The sequence below is a fragment of the Panthera pardus genome, unplaced genomic scaffold (genome assembly GCF_024362965.1).
Source record: "Panthera pardus isolate Hobbes unplaced genomic scaffold, ASM2436296v1 HiC_scaffold_16, whole genome shotgun sequence".
NCBI lineage: Eukaryota > Metazoa > Chordata > Mammalia > Carnivora > Felidae > Panthera > Panthera pardus.
In genome coordinates, this window is record NW_026526721.1 from 94967988 (window position 1) to 94991245 (window position 23258).

General features: G+C 36.3%; 2 protein-coding genes and 1 long non-coding RNA gene across 8 annotated transcripts in view; 2 read left to right on the forward strand and 1 right to left on the reverse strand.

Moving 5' to 3' along the window:
* The window catches only part of PHC3 (polyhomeotic homolog 3), an 82468-nt gene extending 69884 nt beyond the window's left edge, over positions 1-12584 (forward strand). For 4 of the 6 annotated variants that reach the window (XM_019440540.2, XM_019440542.2, XM_019440543.2 and 1 more), the window contains one exon: positions 3733-12584. In XM_019440540.2, coding sequence (XP_019296085.2) covers positions 3733-3887 — 155 coding nt within the window. In that variant the 3' untranslated portion in view covers positions 3888-12584. Of the gene's footprint in view, positions 1-2068; positions 2198-3732 lie in introns of all 6 variants that reach the window. The other 2 variants (XR_002077649.2, XR_002077648.2) reach the window with 2 other exon arrangements.
* A 963-nt stretch (positions 12585-13547) lies between these two features.
* The window catches only part of GPR160 (G protein-coupled receptor 160), a 55087-nt gene continuing 45376 nt past the window's right edge, over positions 13548-23258 (reverse strand). Inside the window, exons 2-3 of the mRNA XM_019440551.2 lie at positions 19131-19236; positions 13548-15041 (exon numbers count right to left, since the gene is read on the reverse strand). Coding sequence (XP_019296096.1) covers positions 13953-14969 — 1017 coding nt within the window. The 5' untranslated portion in view covers positions 14970-15041; positions 19131-19236 and the 3' untranslated portion in view covers positions 13548-13952. The remainder of the gene's footprint in view (positions 15042-19130; positions 19237-23258) is intronic.
* On the forward strand, positions 13946-21297 carry LOC109262122 (uncharacterized). Its single transcript, XR_002077651.2, has 2 exons — positions 13946-14050; positions 19393-21297. It is a non-coding gene; the product is annotated as an uncharacterized LOC109262122 (long non-coding RNA).

The following is a 23258-nucleotide window of genomic DNA, read 5'->3' on the forward strand; positions in this document are numbered from 1 at the left end:
AGATTTTGAAGCACACACCTAAGAAAACTTAGGTGTGAGTTAAGCGCTGACCATAGAGGTTTTGAATCTGCTTTAAAACTGGTATGTTAGAGGATGGTGAGTCTTCACTGGTTGTGGTTTTAATATATGAGGACTGAAATAAATTTTAGTTTTTAGGCCAGTCTAGATATCATGAGAATTAACACTGGAATCTACTGATCCCCTGGGGCTTGACTTCGATTCTGTCCTCTTCAGAAGTAGTCTCCACATGGGGCGTGTGAACTCTTAGCCTGATTTCTCATTTGGGGGAAACTATTTCCTTTGGGAAAGGAGGGTTCGTTCATAACCTGAGGAAAGTAGTTGGTCAAATAATGAACAATTAATAGATATCTGATTCTTCTAGCATTTCATATGCTTTTTTTTTTTTTTTTTTTTTAGAACAAAGGCTAAATTCTTGTCTCATTCTTGCTTCTTCAGTTGAAAAAAAATATTATTGCTTATAGCTTGAGATGCTTGTCTTACTGAGTTCATTGAGACACAATTTTGCCAGTTATTCAAAGAATATTACATATCATTAAAGGGAAACTGCTTTATAATTTAGAATTGCTTGGTACTGTGTAAGTCTGCTTAATGTAACTCTGCTTTCCTTTTACTGATTAAATGGGACTATTTCCAAACTGCTTTGACAGGCTAAATAACAAGATTATCTGTGTGATCAGTTCTATCTTCTTTCACAAAGTTTCTCTGAGTAATTAATGTCTGTGACTTAAAGAAAATCTTCTATCAGAAAATGCTTTTGTCTTCATTTCTGTGTACTCCTTTGGCCTTTGTAAACTTGTTTGAAGCCTCTTTCAAGCTCATTCAGGACTGTGTTCCACCCTCCACCAAGAAGTCTACTTTCAAACTTTTCTCATAGAAGGAACGAGCTTATAAATTTTGTAATCTCTTATATTTTCATTCTTTCCAGTTGAGATAGACTTCCCTCTTTATTCAGGGCACTTATATTTACTTCTAGAGTTTGCTCTTCTCTTCGTGTAATATCATCTTGTGAACCATCTGGTGAGACCATGTTAGAGCTGGTATGCTTTATACCCAATCTCAGAGCTGTTACCACAGTGAAAAATTATTTTCTTCTCAAGTTTTGTGTATTCAGAAGTTCTCTAGAGGAACGATTCTTGTTTTCAACTAACTGCAGTTCTCTTAACTCTTGTTACAATGCAAACATCAGTTTATTTGGTATTTATCGATTTGTGAATATGTAGTAGATTCACTTTTTCTGTAGGCATATAAAGTAGGAATTATCTAAAAATATATGATTATTGGTTTTCATAATACTAATATTGGGACTTGTTTACATTGTGGCAAGTGATCTGTTTCACCAGCCTGAAATTTTGTGTAGAGTGCTTCCATTTTGGGTTTAGCTGAAAAAGTGACTGGACATTGCAAAGTCTAGTTGTGACTCATGTCCTTTTGTAGAGGCCGATGCCCATCTTGATAGCTGCTTCTGGTGACATAAACCCAACAAGGTGACTGGTTGCTGCAGGTTGGATATGTTTGGTAGGAGTCCCTGGGGCACCAGCCATTTTATAGAAGTAGATTCTAGTGTCAGAAACTCAATACCTTGAGCGTCTAAAAATTTTTTGAAAATTCACTTTTCTTTAATGGGTTTCTGGAAGAGTATTTGCTTCTGCCTCCCCACCCCCACTTTTTCTTTTTAAAGTAATTTATTTTTTCATTTCTATACTAATGTATAGTATAACTACCCTTAGTTGTGGTTGGCTTAAGAGAGTTATCGATCCAAAATTCTGAAGATAATGCATTCCTACTCAATCATGTGGTTTCCCAAAACATTTTTTGTTCTTTATTATTTTGCTAATACGTTTAGTACCAGAAGACATTTGAAGAGGGATCTCACAATACAGAGGAACAAAAACATGCTATACATTTCCTCATGGAAAACTCCTTGTTTCTATTCCCAAACGTAGCTCTTACAGTCCTCATTACTTCTCATTGCTCCTGTTTTCTGACTCTAAGTAAGTCCTGCCCTATCTTTCTCTCTCTTTTCTTTTCCTGTGTTCTTGTAAGTAAGACTGAAGAGAGAAGAACATTAGTTCTTTCATAAAAAGAAGGATGAAGTCACAACTAGATGCAAGATTAGTCAGTTTTGTCTGCCCAGTTTTGAGAGCTACCTCTGGGAAAAGAAAGGGAGCTTTCTATGGTGAGTAATCCCATTTTAACTGTATAATTTCTTTTATATGGTAAATGGCAAAGCTGTAACAGTCTGCATAGGGTACTTTTGAAAGGTCAGTTTTTTTAAGTCTGAGAAATTAAAATAGAGAAGTTAAAAAACTGGCTGCTATATATGAAACAGAAAAGAAATAACCAAGAGAAGGCCATACAGCTAAATACAGAAAGAAGTGTATTATTACTATTACAAATAGCTCCTCCGTGGCAGATTCTGTTTTCGTTCATTGTTTGTTTATTCACTCATCCAGTCCTTCACTTATACAAAAAAGTATGTATTTAGCCCCTAACAATGCTTTGAGCATGGTGCTGGGGTTCTAGGGATGACATCATTATCTTCTATAAACAAGAGGATGACACATTTGCAATAGACAGGATAATCATTTCAGCAGACTTGTGCTATCCAGGGGTGTAATATAACCATTTCTAGTTTTCATTATCTTTGTGTTTTCTCTTAGAATGTTGATTTGAATAAAACAGATTTTAAGCTGTTAGTTTTTATTCTTAAATTCATTTTTTATAATTTCACTCTTATAAGGAAGCTTCCACATTACTGCATTCTCTCCTTTCTTGGTTCCTTAACTCATTACCTTCCCTGGTTGTTTCCTTACCCTTCGTGGGGAAGTTTATTGAGTAGCCTGGCTGTGCAGACTTTGGTAGATAATAAAAACGTTTGAGGTTCAAGTAGATGTTAGCATTGTTACCTGCTGAAGCACCTGGTTTACATTGAGAGATAAAATATTGTTTGGTAAGAGATTAGGCGGGCAAGCTCATGATTTCAATGGGGATTTATGTTTTCTTACCAAAAATGGAGATGAGTCCAGTGATGCTAAGATATGAAGTTGGAATACAAGTCAAGCAGTGTAATATATTTCAGCAGCATTACAGTAGATTGATACTACAATCTTGATGGTTTGGTTCTTTCCTGAGTGAAAAATAAAAATGTTTTAAATGTGCTTGGCAATTGAAGGTTGTAAATTCGAATAAGGTACAAATGATGCCGAAAAGGGTACTCTGGTATTTGAGAAAACATTTCTAAATTGTTATTCACATGGCAGAACATTACATTTTATTCCTTCATACATACATGTGAAGGTTTCTTATACAAAGATAAGTTCATGACATGTAATAACTAGTTAATCCAATCTTGTTATATGTGTGGCATGCTTTGAGGTAACACCATTATCCTTTTTGTCAAGGTAGGTTGTATCTGGACCGATGAATCTACATTTTTCCTGACTTTTACTAATTATTTCTATATTATTATTTTTAGAACAAGAATTCCAAGTAAATTGCTTTACCTGGATATCAAATTAATTCTTACTTTCAGAATGCCAAGAAATACTCTCTTCTTCAGGAGTGAACCCAAGACTACCCTAAATAAATTTCATTTGTTTCCCAGCCTGTATTTCAGATACTCAAACCCACTGAGAGAATAACTGTCACTGTTAAAGTAACACCTAGTTGTTACATATTAATGCTAACTTCCATCCTCTGATCAAATTCCAGGCTGCCAAGATATCGCAGATGAATTCAGAGCACAGGAGATTGATGGACAGGCCCTTCTTTTGCTAAAAGAAGACCATCTTATGAGTGCAATGAATATCAAACTAGGCCCGGCCCTAAAGATCTGTGCACGCATCAACTCTCTGAAGGAATCTTAACAGGATCATGAAGCTGTGAGAAAACAGCAGTTTTACTCTTCTTAAACAAACTTGTAAGGTAAAGGCTCAAGCTGGCCTAGAATGTTATCATATATTGTGGCGGATAGCCAAGCACATTGGGATCTCCACATCAAAAGCTGGTATTTCTTCTACAGATACAGTAATTCATCATACATTTTCTTAATTAGCCAACATTGGTAAAATTAATTTTACAGGTTACATGCAACATTGAAAGACTTGATATAGAGGGCCATGATATTTTTCAAAGAAACGTGTTATACTAGATAATTTTTTAAAGGTGATGTTTATCGTTAATATAAAGAATCCTTTTAAAAGTAATTTAATGATTTACATTTTTCCTCTTTTGATTCGGTTTTCTTATACATTTTTCTACCCTGTAAGTTTTCTATAGGTTGTCATGAGAGATATAATTTAGGAGTAATTTAGGAATAGTTTAGTAGGAGTCCAGTGACTGGAATTGTATGCAACGAGATATCAGTTGTACATTTTAAGAAACATGTCTGTCAGACAATTGCTTTGTCCATAAAAAGGATTGCATTCTAGCATGAATAATACTAATCTGGAAGTCAGAAGAGTTGGTTTCTATTCCAAACTTGCCCAAGAATTTGATGTGGCTGAGAAAGTTAGTTTTCTTCTTAGTTTTTGTACATTTAGAGCAGTGGTTCTCAACAGAGGTCAGTTTTGCTCCCCAGGGGATATTTGACAATGCCTAGGGACATTTTGGTTGTCATAGCTTGGAGGGGTTGGGGAGGGTTGTTATTGGCATCTGGGTCATGGAGGACAGGGATGTTGCTAAATATCCCACAGTGCACAAGACAGTCCTCCAAAACAAAGATTCATCAAGTCCAAAATGTCAAGTAGTGTCAGGGTTCAGAAACCCTGATGTAGGAGTGATAAATGTTGCTCTTTTTTACCCAGAGGGTTAGTTTGAAAAGATGAGACATAATAAGGACTACATTATACAATGGAAGTATTTCAGACAGCATTAATGTTCTGCAGAAGTATTTTTCCCAGTTTTATGCATACTAGAAAAAGGGAAAATCCACTAAATTGACCTATAAAACTAAAATCCACTAAATTGACCTGTAAAGTAAGGACTAGCATACAAATAATTTGAGTCTCAGAAAGTTACGAATTCATATTCTCTTTCATAGAGCAGCAGAGAGCTGCTCCTCTGCACTGATGAAGGCATAATATCATTATACCTTATGAACCAGTGCATAGCCTTTGCTGGCAAGACAGTAGTTTGTAGTGGATATGTGTTTGGTCTTTGGATTTTTTCTAATGTTGAACAGGCTGGGTCTAGCTAGAATGCACATTCCTTTTTCCTTGACTAAACCTTTGCATGCTTCCTACAAAGTTCCCACCAACTAGTATCTCTTGGATTATCACATATAATTTTGTATGTACATGTTTTACAGAAAAAACATTTTAAAACAAAATTTTTCACTGAACAGTTAGTGTTCTATCAGAATTATGACATTAAGACAAAATTGTTGTGGGAGCCCTGAGAGCCTTATTGTCGGGAAATAAAAAATTTGTTTGAATCCTTTTTATCTTTACCACACGATGGAAATGTTTTAAAATAGAAGGAACATACACAGATATTTGGCAGACGTTCAGTAAGTGGGGAAGAGTCCATGGGTTTCAGTCATTGTCACTGCTCTTTTCAAAAAGATTGTGTTGAGCTAGTAGAAGACTAAAGATGTCATTAAGGACATCACAGATATTTATCTTTTGGCTTTGTGTACATTAGAGAATGTTGATTATTTTTATACAGAAATACAGCGGGTAATTTTTTTAATCTTTAGATGCCTCTTGTTTGAATGTATGCTTTGTGGGATTCTTTTGTGTAGTAATGTTTAAAAAAAAAAAAGATGTTTACTGATAGTTATGTGTAGGATTAGAATGTGTAATATAGTGTAAGGCTCAAGTTCCAGACCTACAATAGCTTGTAGTCTATGTTACATATTTCTTTATATCACATTGTTAATTATTGGATTAAAGTTTCAAGGAAAGGTAGGAACTCTATAGTCAGTTTTCATTTATTAGCAGTTAATCATTATGACAGTTGTCATATCCTTGGCTTTTCCCCCTCATCTTGCCGTTTCAGAACACAGGAATAGGCTAAGCATTAATAGGATGGTCCACTGTGTGTGGGGTGGGTGAAGAGCACACAGGAAGGTCTCCCGTGGAATTAAAACTTTATCATAGATAATCCACAAGCAACTGATTTCGGGGTAGACTCCCTTAGCAATAATGGGTACCTCCCATAACTAAATTATCTGTATAGCCTTTAAGGTATTAGGACTATGTTACAGGTTCTCCTTTTCTTTACTGTCTCTTTTAATATCAGTCATTATATACTGATTGAAAGCCCTCGTGCCTAGCACCATGTTAATATCCAAGAAAGCTTACCAGAAGGGGGATTTCCATTGAGAGCACCTTATAATCTTAAATCTTGTAGTAATCTTAAGAGTAGTCCAGATCTTCTCTTGACCTCACTCAAAACATACCCAGAAAATATACTTGCTTCTTTCAACTGAGCTATTTTGTTTAGAAATGGCCTATTTGCTTTCAACTGGTAGTTTTCCCTATTGATGCAGCTGTTTTTTTTTTTTCTAGAGGATTTAATCTTAAAAATCAAAGCTTCAGTTAAATATGAATATAGATGATAACACTGGATGTCCATTTCTCTTCTAAGTTCTAAGCACAGTTCTGGTATGATACAGGTGGGGAGAGTATTATTTTCTGTTTCCATCATGCTACTAAATTGTTTAGGATTTTCATTGATGAGAAGGAATGACCGAGAACATGGGAAGTTCTTCCTATTTTTGCTAAGTGTACATTTTCTGACTTTAAACTGATGCACTCTTTTCCCTTTGAGGGAAGTAAAAAAAAACCTACAAGTTTCAAATTTTATTTACTTTAAGCCATGTGTTCCTAAGAAAATAAAGTGAGAGCTGGTTTGTAGATGTTTTTGCATGACATGGATTCTCATCAAGCCTAGTGTAGTAGGCATGTGTCTGACAGGCTCTGCACCTTTGATGTAATCATTGTCATATAAGGCAGAGTACTGTCCCAAAACCTGTCACTTTTTGAGTGGCATATAACTTTCCAGGATGGTACTTTTGATTTGCTGTGGCATCGCTAAACAGACATTTTCCTTAGTCTGAGCTTAAGGGCTGTCATGTAGGAGTAGAGAAGGTAGAATGAGGGGAAGACATGTTAGTGAAGAGGCGTGAGAATGGGAAAGAGGCAGACAAGAGACCTGCCACTTTGCTTGTCCCACTTCAACACTGAACAAATTTCTGCACTTTTGACGTTAATATTCATGATTTACCTTAAGTAGAAATGATTTTTTTTAGATAGCCCATTGTTTGTTTTTGTTTCCTAGCGTGTTGAAACACTTCCTTAGAACTGTCTGAAGTATTGCTGTGCCCATACCTTTGAATAATTTTTGTGTGAAATTATAGACCTTTATTCAAATACCGGTCCTAGGCTGAAATCTGTCACAGCATCCCCTGTCACTGACTTGTTCAATTAAATGTTATAAAGTCCCATTTGCATTTGCAAGGTTCTAATACTGTCATGGCACAAGTTGGTGGGAAGGCAATATATAGGTTGTATAGTCTTCGGTTGTGTTTATATGGGTGTAAACAGTTGGAGAAAGAATAAATTATTGTAGACGTACGTGAATGATGCTACCCTCACAGCCATATTGAGTAGATGAAATCCCTGGCTGGACACACTGTTAAAATGTTTTAAAGACATTTTCAGCTAGAACAGACGGATTATATTTTGTGGCTTTAAGATCCTCACCCTTAATGAATGGCAGGAGCACATGCTGCCTTGTGTGCAGCTGGCACTGGGCATTGCCTGATAGCATGAAAGGGCCTCGCTTCCTGCTTTCCTCTCCTAAAGCCTATTCCAGCCCTAAGGGAACTGCGTGAAAACTTGACACTTTTGCCTGAAAATCCTTAGAGAGGATTTTGTAGTGGCGTTAATTTTAGGAAGGTAATTGGGGCAGGACTTTCTTACACCTAACAGTCATGTGTCAGTGAAACCTTTGGGCAGTGGACACTGGCCCAACTATGCAGTGTTTGTTCACTCTGTTTCCTGTGCACCATATATGTAGCTGGGCCTTAAGGAAGGTTTTCCAGGGTGAAGGGTAGGGAAATGGAGGAAGTGACAAATAGGAGGAAAACATTCTAGACCCAAGAGGGTAATAATACAGTTAATGGAGTGAGGTTGTGTAGTATAGATAGGACCTTCAATAGTTCAAAATAATACATTGTAATGGTTTGATCCCAGTTACAGCAATAAAATTCACCTGTAACCATACTCATTCTTTCACTCTCTGTCAAGTGATTCTGCCCCCTATCAGTAGTTCCAATGATGCAAAAGCTAGTGTTTTTGACTTCAAAAAAAAAAGGTGACAACTATTGTACTTGGAGAATATTTGTCAAAAACTCAAAGGTTAATTATTTATAATTGAGTTATTGGACCTATAGAAGGGAGTATCCATTTTCAGATACCACAGTTGAATCACCCTTGTAGATTGTTATAAAGGCATTTTAAGATAGTATTTTGTTAGATTGTATCTAAGAATTGGATGACTAAAGAGCTATCTTTCTCTTTATCAGTGTGGATTTCAGCGGAAGCCTACCTCTATTTCTTTGATGCACAGTAGTGTGGATCATAAAATGAACTGTTTAATTCACATTCATTAACATTGGTATTTTATGAGTCTCTTTAAAAGCATTTGATTTCATCTTAAAGATTGTAATTTAATTTAGATAAGCACAAATACAGTATTAGGAAAAATAAATATGCAATCTTACTGAAATTTAATTTCAATCTATTATAAGCTGTACATCTTTAAAAAAAAAACTCTTTGGAAAGATATTCCTCTTTTGTTAGTCCATAATATGTACACTATATAGTTTCCTTCATAGCAACAATACAAGCCATTTCTTCAATAAAGAAAAAAAAATGTTGAAAATTATATTATCTTCTTTGGAAAAAGTTTCCTAAATTTTTAAGAATTTAAAGTTTTACATGTTATTTTTTAGAGCTTATTTAATCTATTTTAAAATAATACTATGAGAAGGCATTTTTTTTTTTTTTTTTTTTGAAACTTATAAAAGCACTAATACAAATCAGCATCATTTTCCAGAGCACAGTGTTTGGCTTTTTTTGAACTTATTTCACAGACATTAAAAGGGAGTGGCCTCCCTACTTCTCAGATCTGAGGCCTCGCTTCTCTAATGAAAATCCCCTGTTCTACTTGCACCCATGAACACACACCTCTTAAGTGCCATGTTTATAGGACCTTTTGGGAAGTGTTTTCCGAGAATGTTTTTTTCTTTTTTTTATAGCTTGTGAACATTTAATTTTATTTAAAGATGATGATTTTAAAACTCTCAGATATTGGAGAAGAGGGTACATTAGAGAAGTATTTTTTTCCCTGCTTTTGAATAGTATAATTGCTTTTAAGTGATATTGATGGCGTCAGTATGAGTTCATAGAAAGAAAACCTGTACAAAGGTTTTAAAATGTATTGTTGAAGTGATGAATTTTAATTTGGAAAAAACTGAAAATATTGCTAACATGGCATAGTTTTAAATATAACAGTAATTTAGTAAGTCCTTTTAGACCACCTATTTAAATTGACTCCAGTAATCTTCTTAAGGATTGATCGTAGCCATCATTTATTGGCTTAAAAGTTAAACTTCAAGGAATATATATTATCAGTGTTAAATCCATGTTTTGTGGAGCTTTAATTAATGGAGGTGAAGAAGTTGGTGTTCATAAGATACTGGTGGGGCTGGTAGTGAAATAAACATCGATCTATTTTAGAAAGAAGGAATTTTTAGTTTTGCCTCAAGCAAACCAGAAGTGTCCACTGCTTAAAATCTGTTTAGAATGCTGTGTGTTAAAGTCTTCTTTTTGCTTTAGGTAGTACCAAATAATCTACTTCAATAATAAATAATAGATGAATATGATGAATGAAGATAAAGGCTGGCTGGGGGGCTGGGAATTCTACTTCCAGTTGGTGAATTAGCTGGTGTGTGACACCTCAGGCAATTACTTAGCTTTTAATCTGTTTCCTCTTCTGAATATACAGTATGGAGCCTATACTACTCAAAATGCTGATTTGTGTTTAAGTCATCTTTAAGGTACCTCCCAGATCTAGAACTATGATTCTACGTATTTTTAAATACTTCTACTTAAATGCTTTTAAATGCTTCTACTTAATTCTCTTTCCCTTTTTAATGGTTCATTTCATACTTAAGAGCTTTTGCTAAAAGAGAATTGTTAAGCATCCATTTCCTGGTTCACCTATATATACAGTCTTTGTTCTCTTAAGGATTTATGTAGAGAAGAAAAATTACACAGACAAGCAAATGAGGACATTTTTCTAAATGCTTCTTGCTAGTTAACCACTGAACCTGTGAACACATAGGAACATTGTCATTCGTGCATTTTTCCATTTGTTTAAAATGCAAGCCATTTGAACACTTATGTGAAATGTGTGGTATATATGGCAGGAACTAGTAATAAGTGAACAAAATCTTCCAAAACAAAATTCTAATTTTGGCTTAAAACAAACATGGACATTATTTACTTACTGTATTGAACTGAGAGTGAAACTTTTATGCACTGGGTGAAGTATTTCGCTAGATGACATTGGGGCGGTGGGGGTAGGGGGTGGTCTGAGTGAATCACAGCACAATTCCTAAAACACATTTCACATACAAATCAGCCAATCATAAACCTGATTAGGTTATAAAATCAAGGGCACCTAATAAGGATCTACATTCTGAGACTTTTGTGACAGCCCATATTTCTCAGAATTATTTTGACACTTTGAATCTATTCCAGAAGTGTTGCTATACAGGGTGTGTGACAGAACAATACAAAGAATACAAAGATAGAAGCCGATGCTGACTTACTATACATTTTTAACTACAAAAGCTTTACACCCACTATTGACAGTGAAGTAACTTTCTACAACTGAAAAGATCGCTGAACAGGTTTTTTATTTTTTTTTTGTTTTTAAAGCAAGAAATTACACAAAATAAATTTTATTATTATTACAAATACTTACTTTTTAGAGAGCACACACGTATTACATAGGAAAAGGGTTTCCTTTAACTGGTAAACATAAAACCCTTCCATGCTTGAATTGACAACTATTTGGGGAGTAAACGTTGAATGGCATTGATTAATTGGGTGAAGTTTCCTTACCACTTGGGGATCTTGTGAAATTATGTTGTAATTCCTTTTGGCCCAGCGAAACAGATTAACATCACTTGATGCTAACATTCTCCATAAAGATACAAAATGAAAATACCTAATATTTAAAAACCTCTTTTATTCATCATAGTCACAGCTTTTTAAAGCAGGAAAATGTCCAGATACGTGATAGATTAGAATCTAAAACTGATTGAAAATAGAACACAGACATCCAAGTAACCAGATAGTCTGGGTTTAAAAAAATTTGCCATGGTATTGGTTAAAGTGTACTTTTAAAATATTTTAATTTACCTAATTTTTCAAATATTTTATGCTATTAAAATATCTACTGCATACTTTTTGTATATGTATTTTTAAATTTTAAAAAATGAATGGGCTGGGCAAAGATGATACAATTTTAGATGTTTCATTTCCAAGACATTTAACTAGATTCCCAATCACTTCATTCAAAAGCTTGGTCTTGTTTTTTCCATAGGAAAAAGTCAAAGTGAGTTCTAAAAACGGTCCTCAGAGTCAGGAGTGAGCTGCGGTGCAGACTGGACTTGTACACAGTGTGCAGGAGGGGCACTGACAGAGGAGAGGCAGGCATGCCCAGCCTCTGTTAAATTACTGTTTTTGTCTTGCCTTGTTAAAAAAAAAAAGGTCTTTTGATTTAACAAAGGCAAATTGTTGTAATTTTTTTTGATGCTTTGAGCACATGTTAACTGATTTTTAATTCCTTTTGGTTCCTCCCATTATCCTAACATAGGACTTTCATATTAACCTCAAAAGCTGATCCACCCAGGTTGAGCAGAGCGTCACCAAGGGGAAAGGAAACCTTTTTTACTTTTACAGAAACAAATGTTAAGATTATATATACATGTATTCTTTACATTGGATATTGTATTACAGTCCTCCTTACAGGAAATGAAATAGTTTAGCACTCTTAGCATTAGCATTCCTAGATTGGTGTCTATAGCTACCGTTTTAAAATGTATAACCTGAAAATGAAGTTAATTTTGCATTAATAAGAGCACACCATGATCTATGTAAAAAGACTGTCCATTTGGTGTATTTTTTTAAAAGAGAAAGCACTTTCATATTAACAAGTAGCATGTGTATGAATTTTAGATTTTCATATTTGTTGTGTCTGTATTCAGTGAAGTAAAATTGAACATTCAAATGTTTGTTGATGGCAACATTAACTGTTAAATTAAAGCACCTTATACTCTGCTGCTTAAACTTGCTTGTAATTGCACCTTTGTTACCTGCACATTTTCACATAGAATATTGTTGTTAACATTGCCTCATGTGGGTCTGGATGGAAGGTTAGTGGGCCTACAGGATCATTTATTTATATTGTTTATATTACAATAATATATTGTAGACCAGTTGTAAGTTCATTTCTTTACAAATAAAAGCCTCTTCCATTTGGCTGGTCTATTGAATAATTTCTTTTTTTAAGTTTATGAGGGCTTTGAAATAGTTACAAATTTGCCTATTTGAAATCTGCAGAGTGTAAATCTTTACTAATGAAGTACAATATATTTTAAAGTATCTCAGTCCTGGGGCGCTCCTGGGTGGCTCAGTCGGTTAAGCATCTGACTCTTCATTTCAGCTCAGGTCATGATATCCCAGTTCACGAGCTCAAGCCCTGCATCGGGGTCTCTTCTGACAGTGCAGAACCTGCTTAGGATTGTCTCCCTCTCTCTCTGCCCCTCCCCCGCTTGCTATTTCTCTCTCTCAAAAAATAAATATAGTTAAAAAACTTTATTAAAAAAAAGTATCTCAGTCCTATGTAATGGCGAATTAGAAAGTGGTATACTTAGTAACACCGAGAAGGGACCAAATTCAGAAACTGTGACAGATTAAACAAAATCTGTAACAAAGTGACTTCAGATGATTCTGCCATTTGGATTGATTTACTCTAGCAGTTCTCAAGAGGGGGGCAATTCTGCCCACCAGGGTAAGTTTGGCAGTGTCTGGAGACATTTTCATTGGCATCTAGTGGGCAAAGAGAAGGGGTGCTGCTAAATATCCTACAATGCACAGGGCAGTCTCCAACAAAAAGTTACCCGACCCAAAACGTGAATAGTGCTGAGGATAAGGAGCCCTCCTTTACTTTTACGGTGTGATACACTGCCAATGTGATTATGATTTGACATGCAAGTATGTGACATACAAGTTATAAATGAAAATGAGTCTGGTATGTCATGGAAAGAGACCTAGTCACTACTCCCAATTCTGTAAGGTGAGCAACTAAAACTTTTCTTCCAGGATTATCTGCATTAAGAACAGAGATCATTTTTTTTCTTCAATTACGTAAATTTAAATTGAGCTACTCTCTCTTCCCCTTATGTTAAAGAATATTTATATCAAATAATTTTCACAAAATGATCTTGATTTTCTTGCTCTGAATTTAATAAAAGTGTTTAGTTACATTTGTATGTTACTGGCAGTGAATCTCGTTTTTACGTAAGTTTGCATCCAGTAATTTTTTGGGTAACACAGATCAGTATCACTGGCCAAATATTAACTCGTTTCACTTCTTTGCTAAATTAGTATTTGCAACATGCAGTGTTCCAGAACAGGCATAAACATTTTTCTTGGAATTATTTTGTTTTTAATACCATAGCCCCAAAAGACACATTGTGAAAAGGTATGAAAGTTGGGGCTGGAGGCATGGGGTGGGGGGCGGTTTCAGTTCAATCTTTGTATGTCCGGAGTCATCATTCTTTCCCATTTGTAAAATTATGATTCTTATTGTAGTTGTCAGTTTGAATTAGTTTTCACATGGCAACATTAACAAATTATTATTGATATAGGCTTTTCAATTTGCTCAAGATTATGAATTGTAAGTGGAATGAAGCAGCATTTCCAGTTGACGAAAGGATCCGCAGGTAATGCAACGTCTCTCAAATTAAGCTTGTGACAATTAAACCAGTAAACTGTGGCAATGAGAAAACTATTGACAAAGTACAACCACGGAATGTTCATCTCAATATATGCTGGAATCTGTACTTTAAGTAGAAGGATAATTACTTGAAGTAGTACAAATGGTAGCCAGGTACCGAGAAAACAGATAATGAACTTGGGCAAGAGTGTTTTCTTAGAGCTCAGAGTATAACTAGAATGGGAAGAAAAGGGAAAATATAGGATAGTCTCATTCATATAGGAAGTCATCCTAACAGCCTGCACCAAGGCAATCACTTCTGACCAAGAGGTTATAAAAGCCATAAATAAAATCATCACCATGGAAAATGACAGCCAGTAACTCTGAATGCTAATGTAGAAAGGACATTGATAAGAATAAACACTCTGTGCCTTCAGGCTTTGATAGATACCTGGATCCCTCAAAACATAAGCAAGGACTGAAATCCAAATTAAAATTACTGTAAAGAAATAAAATATTTTTTGACACTTCAATGCAAGCTTTGGAGTTTTAGAGAAATTCAGGTAATAATCTATACAAGCTATCAGGAAAACCGGATAATGCAAAAAACCGTAAGTAAATGAAATAATTTGAGTAAATAGGCAGATGTGGTATTTAGTAAACCTAACGCCTAAAAGTACAAAATCTCTGTAGTAGTATATAATGGAAATGTTTACTAGAAGTAAAAAATCAATGAATGCTAGTGAAAAGCAAAAATACTCCATAAAATTGTGACAGGTGTTTTTTCTTCTCATTCCTAGTGTGAGGGTATTTAGTAATACTTTCCCAAGTATTATCAAGAATAGCAGACAGTTACCATCTAGGGACCGATTTGCTTGACGTAACTGGTACTGAAAAGAGCAGTTCCCGGAAGAAAGAGCAGTCATGTTTTTAGTTGAACTGCAGAAGGCCTGCTGAAATACACACAAGAAAACACTGCTTCACTTTATTTTCCATCCCTGTAAAGAAAAATGGAAAGAAAACCTTGATGCTACGTCTAATTTAAACCTTTCAAAGCAAGCACCTCTAGTCTCAAAGAACATATTTAATCCAGTCATTTTCCCAAAAAAATTACAGGTGACCCTTGAACAAGAAGGGGGGTAGGGGTGTTGATCCCCGGTACAGTGAAAAATCTGTGTGTAACTTTCAGCTCCACCAGAACTTCACTCCTAATAGCCTACTGCTGACTGGAAGCCTTACTGACAAGTCAGTGAACATGTATTTTGTAGGTTTTATATATATCACATACTATATTCTTAGAGTAAAGCTAGTGAAAAGGTTAGGAAAATCATAAAATACATTTACAGTACTGCACTGTATCTATTGAAAAAAATCAACACGTAAATGGACCTTTGCACATCAAATCTGTGTTGTTCAAGGGTCAACTGTAAATATATAAATAGGAATTTAAATTTCTCACAATACAGAATATGATCAAGAAGAATTAATGTGTATACTTTGTTCATTTTTTTTTTTTTTTGAGACCAGGATGGTCCAGAACTTTAAGATCTCTAACCAAAATGTTATATAAAAATTACTCAACTTCTAGAAAAGTACAGGTTTTAGTTACTTGTAGAGAGAAGTAGAAAACGAATCTACCAGAGACAAAAACAGGCTTAAAACAGCAACCTGATAGTAATACTCAGAACAATCATTGATGGCTGTTAACCCAGTCTCACTCTGAGTCCAGACAATGAACATTACCCCCGCTCAACTTTTTGTGTTTTTGTTAGTAAAATTTAGGATAGCAATTTTCAAAGCTTTTTGGCTGCAGGATCATCATTCTGACACTCAAAGATATAAAACAGTAAAGCTGAAAATGATGGGGACACAGATAAAGGGAAGAATGATACAAGATTTATCTTTGGACATGACAAAGATCACGTTATGGCACTTGGACAGACAAGACAAAGAATCCGGGGAAGGAACAGGGGCTGAGAACATTAAGAAATGCTAGGTAAAGGCAAGGGAATAGGAGTTGAGGCTTGAGTGATTAAGGCATTTGGTGGCAGGAAAAAGAGAAGATGAAAAAGAAAGGTCAGAGGGGAAGAATGGAAGGAGGGGCATCTGGATGGCTCAGCTCATGGAGCATGCAACTCGATCTTGGAGTTGTGAGTTCGAGCCCAACATTGGGTGTAGAAATTACTCCAAATGAAATGAAATAAAAAAATGGAAGGAAATTCGAGGAATTTACCATAAAAAAACACGACCAAAATTTCTCTAAGACTGTTCCACCACAATGTTTATATAAACAACAAAACAAAAACAGTAACAAACCCACACATAAATGCCAACAATTGGAGATGAGTTAAAAATGATGCATGGCACAGGGCACCTAGGTGGCTCAGTCGGTTAAGCGTCCGACTTCGGCTCAGGTCACGATCTCGCAGTTCGTGAGTTCAAGCCTCGCGTCGGGCTCTGTGCTGACAGCTCAGATCCTGGAGCCTGCTTTGGATTCTGTGTCTCCCTCTCTCTGCCCCTCCCCCACTTATGCTCTGTCTCTCTGTCTCTCAAAAATAAATAAACATTAAAACAAAATTTTAAAAAATGATACATGGCACATCCTAATAATGTACTATTATGCAGTTATTAAAACTGCTTCTCGGGATAGGAGGAAGTTTTGACTCTTCCTCTTCTATAACTTGTTAAATGTTAACCTTATGAATTTGTTACATGTTAAAAATAAATTTCTACAGAATGTTTAAGTGAATTGCAGTTTACAAAATTGTGCAGCAACATATCATCTAATTATTAAGACGTTATACAGAAAGTGACTAAAAGAGTACACATCGAGTATTTATAGTGTTATAGGTTTCTCTGAATTTCTCAAACTTCAAGGAAAATAGTAAGGGAACACCAAGCCTGAAAAGTAAAAAACAAAAAACTCAATGTGCCTAAAACCAGTTAAATGATGATTAAATAATTTCAAGGGAGTAGTTGAGGATATTATCTGAGGGTAAAGAAAAAAATCCGTGTGAGAGAAGGCGATCAGTTCTTTGGACAGACTGAACCCTAACTTGAGTCTTTCCACGTTTGAGTAGAGAGTTCCAGTGATTTCTTCAGCTTCCGTGTTCGTCTTTTCATTGTCCCAACTTTAGCAAGAATCCTGCTGAGTGTGGTTAGCCAGAATCTGACCTTCAATATCTGATGAAGTTCCTCATCCCGCACCATCCCCCAGTGATGATCTATCACTCTGGCCTGCCTTAGCAAGAATCCCTCCTTATCCCTGATGTTTCCTCAATAATACTCCTCTACTAACCTCCACCTTGCTCCCTGGCTATAAATTTCTACTATTCCTTGTTGCATTCAGAGTTGAGCCTAATCGCTACCCCACTGCAAAATCCCATTGTAGTGGTCCCTGCACCTAGTGCAAAGGTCCTGAGTAGAGTCTGCCTTAACATTCTTTAACAAGAGTCATAAATTACTTTTTCTTGAACATAGTGTCATGGCTATAAATCTACCATGTTATAAGATGACTTACTAAGATACACAAATTAGGTATTTACCCCCCCCCCCACACACACACGTATATATATATATAAAGACAATTATAAAAAATCAGTTATACCTATTTTTATAAACATAGGTAGAAAAGAACCAATGAAACAAATTCTTTTGTATGCTCAATTGTTTTCTATACTCAAATATATATAGTTTAAATCTATACAGTTTTAACTTGACCCTCTGCCAAAAAAGTTCCATTCAGATTTGATGTACAAAGGCAGAGAATCATAACTACCACCTTGACAAATGCCACTGGCCTTAAAAGTGGTGTTGCTTGGATAAGGAAACCCGGGTGGAACGATAAGAATATATGAAGTCGTTCTTGTGACAAGAGAAAATAAGGCTGTTTTAAAATAGCCAGTGTTGGGGTGCCTGGCTGGCTCAGTTGGTTAAGCATCCAAGTCTTGATTTTGGCTCAGGTTATAATCTCATGGTTCATTAGACTGAGCTCTGAGTTGGGCTCTGTGCTAAGCATGGAACCTGCTTAAGATTCCCTCTCCCTCTCCTTCTGCCCCTCCCCTGCTCACCCGTGTGTGCTCTCTGTCAAAGTTAAATAAACATGAGAAAAACATGGGCGGTGTTGGTTTAAAATGGGTGTGAAAAAGGTAAAAAGAGTAGGTTCATATTTAGACCCGTCTAAAAAAATATCTTTAGGGTAAAAGAATTACCTGTATAAAGTAGTTTTAACCTTTATAACTCATCCAAAATTAAACAGATTAAAGAATCCATGTTTAAGTGGTCAACATCCGAGGGATGTTTCCTGAGGTCCATTTCATCACTGGCTCTCAGAGAGGGGCCAACTGGAAGGACAGAGAAGCAGGCTAGTCTCTGGAGGAAGAAAGTAAGAAGGGATGATGAGGATAAAGATCAATTGTAGCCACCAAGGTACTAGCCATGAACCTCTTCACAAGAGGACTGGAAGAACGAAGACAAGTTGGGTGTGTAAGAGAATCGTGAAGCTGAAAGAAACTAGAGAGGAGGGGGGAAAAGGCCCTGGTTAGATACGCAACTTGAGGCAATAAAAAGCAGCTGAAAGAAGTCTATCGGAACACCGGGTTTTAGTCATTTTATGATGGTCCCTGAACATAGTGATTGTGGAAACGAATCAAAACTTTCTCATACCAATTTTGTGTCCCACTTCCCCCATGAACCACTAAAAAGGTATTCAAAATTGCAGTATTTTGTTCTTTAAACCTCCCAAGCAAGACAAAAATCCTCTGATAGGCTACCTGTCCTGAATTTTCCCTTGAAAAAATGTCCACATGAACTGCAGGGATCCAGAGATTTGTAAGATACGGCTCTTTTCCTGAATGACTTTTTAAACTATTTATGAATTAATTCATATGCTTCATATACAATGTAAATAGTTAATGTGGAAGTCCTTTTTAAGGCATCTTTGGGTTTGCACTGCAACCTGGCTAGTTTGGAAGAATTAGCAGGGCCGGAGGGAAACAAACCATGATTTCTTTTCACTGATCCGGTCTCTGGGTTCCTATTTAAAACCCAGTTAATTCTTAACACTACACAACACTTGACATACTCACTCTGCTTCCTCTAGTAGGTCTTTCTTGGCTGACAGTCTTCCAATTTCAATTTTACTGCCTTCGGTGATCTTACTCTTGGTACCTGGCATACCAGTGTGAACAAGCTCTGTGTGAAAGATAGAAAACAAAAATAACCATCATTAATAGCCGTCTTAATGGGAGTTCAATGTCATCTACTGGCTCTAGTTCTCTGCTTAGAAAAACTATAACTTTCTGTGGCATTAGAGGCAGTAATTAACTGCTTATATTCTTTTTTTTCCAGGAAAAGGAAGAAAGGGGATACATTTAGGTTGAAGTCTCCCAAAGACCCTGAGATATGTGTACACGTAACATGGCACCTATTCGATAAAACCTTGTTTGCACCGCAGTGTTCGCTCCCGGGCTTCAGAGTCCAAACCAGAAGTTCTCCAACTGTTTGGTTTCAGGACCTTTTGACACTTGTTGCATATTAACATAAGGAACATTTTTTTTTTGTAACGAAAGATTACTGTATTTTACCAAACAAAAAGATTAAGTGAGCAGAGTGGCATTTTTTTTTCACATTTCACAGATTGCTCTGGTAAGTCTAGCTCAATAGCAGGCTGCTCAATTATCTACATTTAATCAGTTGCAATATCGTACATCATGTAGCTTTTACAAAGTCCTGTGTACATTCATGAGAGTTTGAGAGTAAAATAAAAAAGGTGTATACGTGATATTATAATCAAATAGTTGCACCATGCAATCTCAGAAAAGCTTGACAGAATGATTTGCATTAAACAGCAGTATGCGAAGGGGAGCAGGATTAACATCCCAGTCTACTCTCATACAGAAAATGGAACTGGCACTGTAGTTAGATTTGCTGAAACCAATGAACGGAGGCAAGCCTGTGGCTAAATAACGAATGTATTGAGCCTTGTCCAGGGGTTTATATACCTTCCGCCTTCCCCTTACAATAATCACGGAAGGTATAGATTTTTCCCCATGAGGAAAGAGGCTCAGGTGTTAATAAGCACCTTTTCTGGCTGGATGACTGATGAAAGTGGGAGCGGACAGTAAGCTACATTATGGCTCAACTCACAACTGGAAATGTAAAAAGGGGCCCATTTATGTACATGAAAAAGCTTTCTGAAAAGGTGACATCCAAGTAAAAGTGACTGTGTTGATTACTGGTACCCAAAGGACCATAACTAACTGATCTACTTGGATAATGTAATTTTATTCTTCTGAAAAGTAAATAAACTTTTCAAGATACGGTCCTTACTTGATATGTCAAAATTCAGTGAAAAAAACAAAATGTCATTTGACTCTGACAACTTTTGAAGAAACCGATGTTTTTATTCATTTACATGGTATAATTCAATATAGAAAGAAAATGCAGAAAATAAAAGTTTTTACTTGTTTTTTTAAAAATAGGTAATATAATTTACACGGTATAAAACTCAACAGAAGTGTCTGCTGTAAAAATTATTCATCCTGCCCACTGCTCACCCCCAACTGATCACTGTCCAGTACAGTTCCCTCCCTAGATAATACCATGGTTACCAGTTACTTGTGTACATTTCAGAGATACACTAAAGCAAGGTTTTAAAAATGTGAAATTTTCATGTAGCAAAGGATTCTTGATTTGCCCTTTCACAGGTCTCATTCACATACTTATAAAATGTTAGAGCTGCAAAGGTAGAACAAAATATGAATCACATATGAATCAAATATGAATCAGATCACAGGAGTAATTCCCACCAACCCCAAACATAAGATTGGCCATGAAGAAGGTCAGAAAGGCCAGGCAGGAATACAGGAAGTAGGTAGGGATTATCTCACAGTAGAATGAGAAGTAATCTCTATTTTTTCCTGGAGTATAGAATTACAGTATTCACTCCTACCTACTCCTCGGCTTCTAGGCCCACAGAAAGATTTCACTTCTTTGTTACGATTAGCCTGTGAAGTGGCTATTTCTGGCTAAAGGGCTATGAGGCGAAAGCATTTAATTGCAGAGAACCCCCTTCGGTGTTCTCTTCTGCCATAGGGAATATAAAGGCCGTGTGTTCCAGATGGTAATAGCTCAAGATGGTGAAGCCTCTGTCGACGTGGGTCCTTGAGTGACTGTGTGGAGCAAAGCCCCTGATGATTCACAGTGAATGTATGGTGCGGGCAAGAAATAAAAGTCTGTTGTGTTAAGCTGCAAGGATTTTGTGATTATTTGTTATGCCTTATCCTAATAAACGCAATTCCACATAATTTGAAATGTAACAGCATGTATTATTTGTATTATCCGAATTAAAAAAAAAACTATAGTAGAAAACAACTGTGAAAAGCAACATTGCAAATGTCAGAAAATTGGTAAGTAAAAATTCAGTTTTAATTTCCAATACATTAATTGCTTTTGCACTGTTTTTTCCCGATTTTCTTATGTTTGTCTATACATATTTCTTATATTTGGAAAAGAGGGTCTCAGTGACCTAAGTTTCTACCTTAAAAAAAGGGTGTGGGGTGCCTGGGTGGCTTAGTCTGCTAAGCGTCTTCTGATTTCTGCTCAGGTCGTGATCTTGTGGCTCATGAGTTCGAGCCCTGCATTGGCTCTGCACTGATCATGTGGCACCTGCTTGGGATTCTTGCCCTCTCTCCCTCTCAGAATAAATAAATAAACTTAAAAAAAAAAAAAAAGGTGAATTAAACCCAAAGTAAGCAATGGAAGGCTATAGAGAGCAGAAAATAATGGTGTTTATAATAAACAGAACAACCGATGAACCAAAAGCTGGCTCTCTGGAAAAACAACAACAATAAAATTGATAAAACTTCAGCCAAACTGAGCAAGAACCTACCAAACTTGAGAAAGAGATAACCTTACTACAGATCCTACAAACATTAAAAGGATAATAAGGGGGGGGCGCCTGGGTGGCTCAGTCAGTTAAGCGTCCGACTTCGGCTCAGGTCATGATCTCACGGTCCGTGAGTTCCAGCCCCGCGTCGGGCTCTGTGCTGACAGCTCAGAGCCTGGAGCCCATTTCAGATTCTGTATCTCCCTCTCTCTCTGCCCCTCCCCTGTTCATGCTCTGTCTCTCTCTGTCTCAAAAATAAATAAACGTTAAAAAAAAATTTAAAAAAAAAAGGATAATAAGGGACCGTTACAAATAATTTTAATAAATGAGGCAACTGTCATGAAACAAATTTCTGGAAGGACATTACCAAATCTCATTCAAAAAGATCCCTAACAATCTCTATTAAAGAAACTGATTTTGCACTTAAAAACCTTTCCAGAGGGGCACCTGGGTGGCTCAGTCAGTTAAGCGGCCGACTTCGGCTCAGGTCATGATCTTGTGGTCCGTGAGTTCGAGCCCCGCGTCGGGCTCTGTGCTGACAGCTCAGAGCCTGGAGCCTTTTTCAGATTCTGTGTCTCCCTCTCTCTGACCCTCCCCCGTTCATGCTCTGTCTCTCCCTGTCTCAAAAATAAATATAAACGTTAAAAAAAAAAAAGTTTAAAAAAAAAAAACCTTTCCAGAAAGAAAACCTACTAGGCTCAGATGTCTACACTGATGAATTCTACCAAACATTTAGGGAAGAAATACCAAACTTTAATATACCCTAATATCACAGCCAGTGAAAGCCTGGTTTAGCATTAGAAAATCAAGGGCACTTGGGTGGCTCAGTTGGTTAAGCATCAGACTCTTGGTTTTCAGCTTGGGTCATGATCTCACGGTTTCGTGAATTCGAGCCCTGCTCCATGCTGATAGTGCAGAACCTGCTTGGGATTCTCTGTCTCCCTCTGTCTCTGCCCCCACCCCACTCACTCTGTCTCTCTCAAAGAAGTAAACTTAAAAAAATCCTATTTCTATATATTAGTGATAAACCATTGAAAATGAAATAAAAACACTAATAGCATTACAAATATAAAACACTTAGGATACATTTGACAAAGCACATGCTGGTACAGTATCCTGAAAATTTTAAACAATACAGAAACAAAGATCTAAATCAGTGAAGACGTTTACCACACGTTACCAATAGTGACGGGGTGTTTACTTTTATAGAAGCACTCTAATGAGTGAATACGGAATAATAAAATTTGAAAATCACCATTCTGTAATTCCTGACGTATTAAATGGAAGCAGCCAATGATCATCAGTTATTTTTTTGCTGTTGAAACTG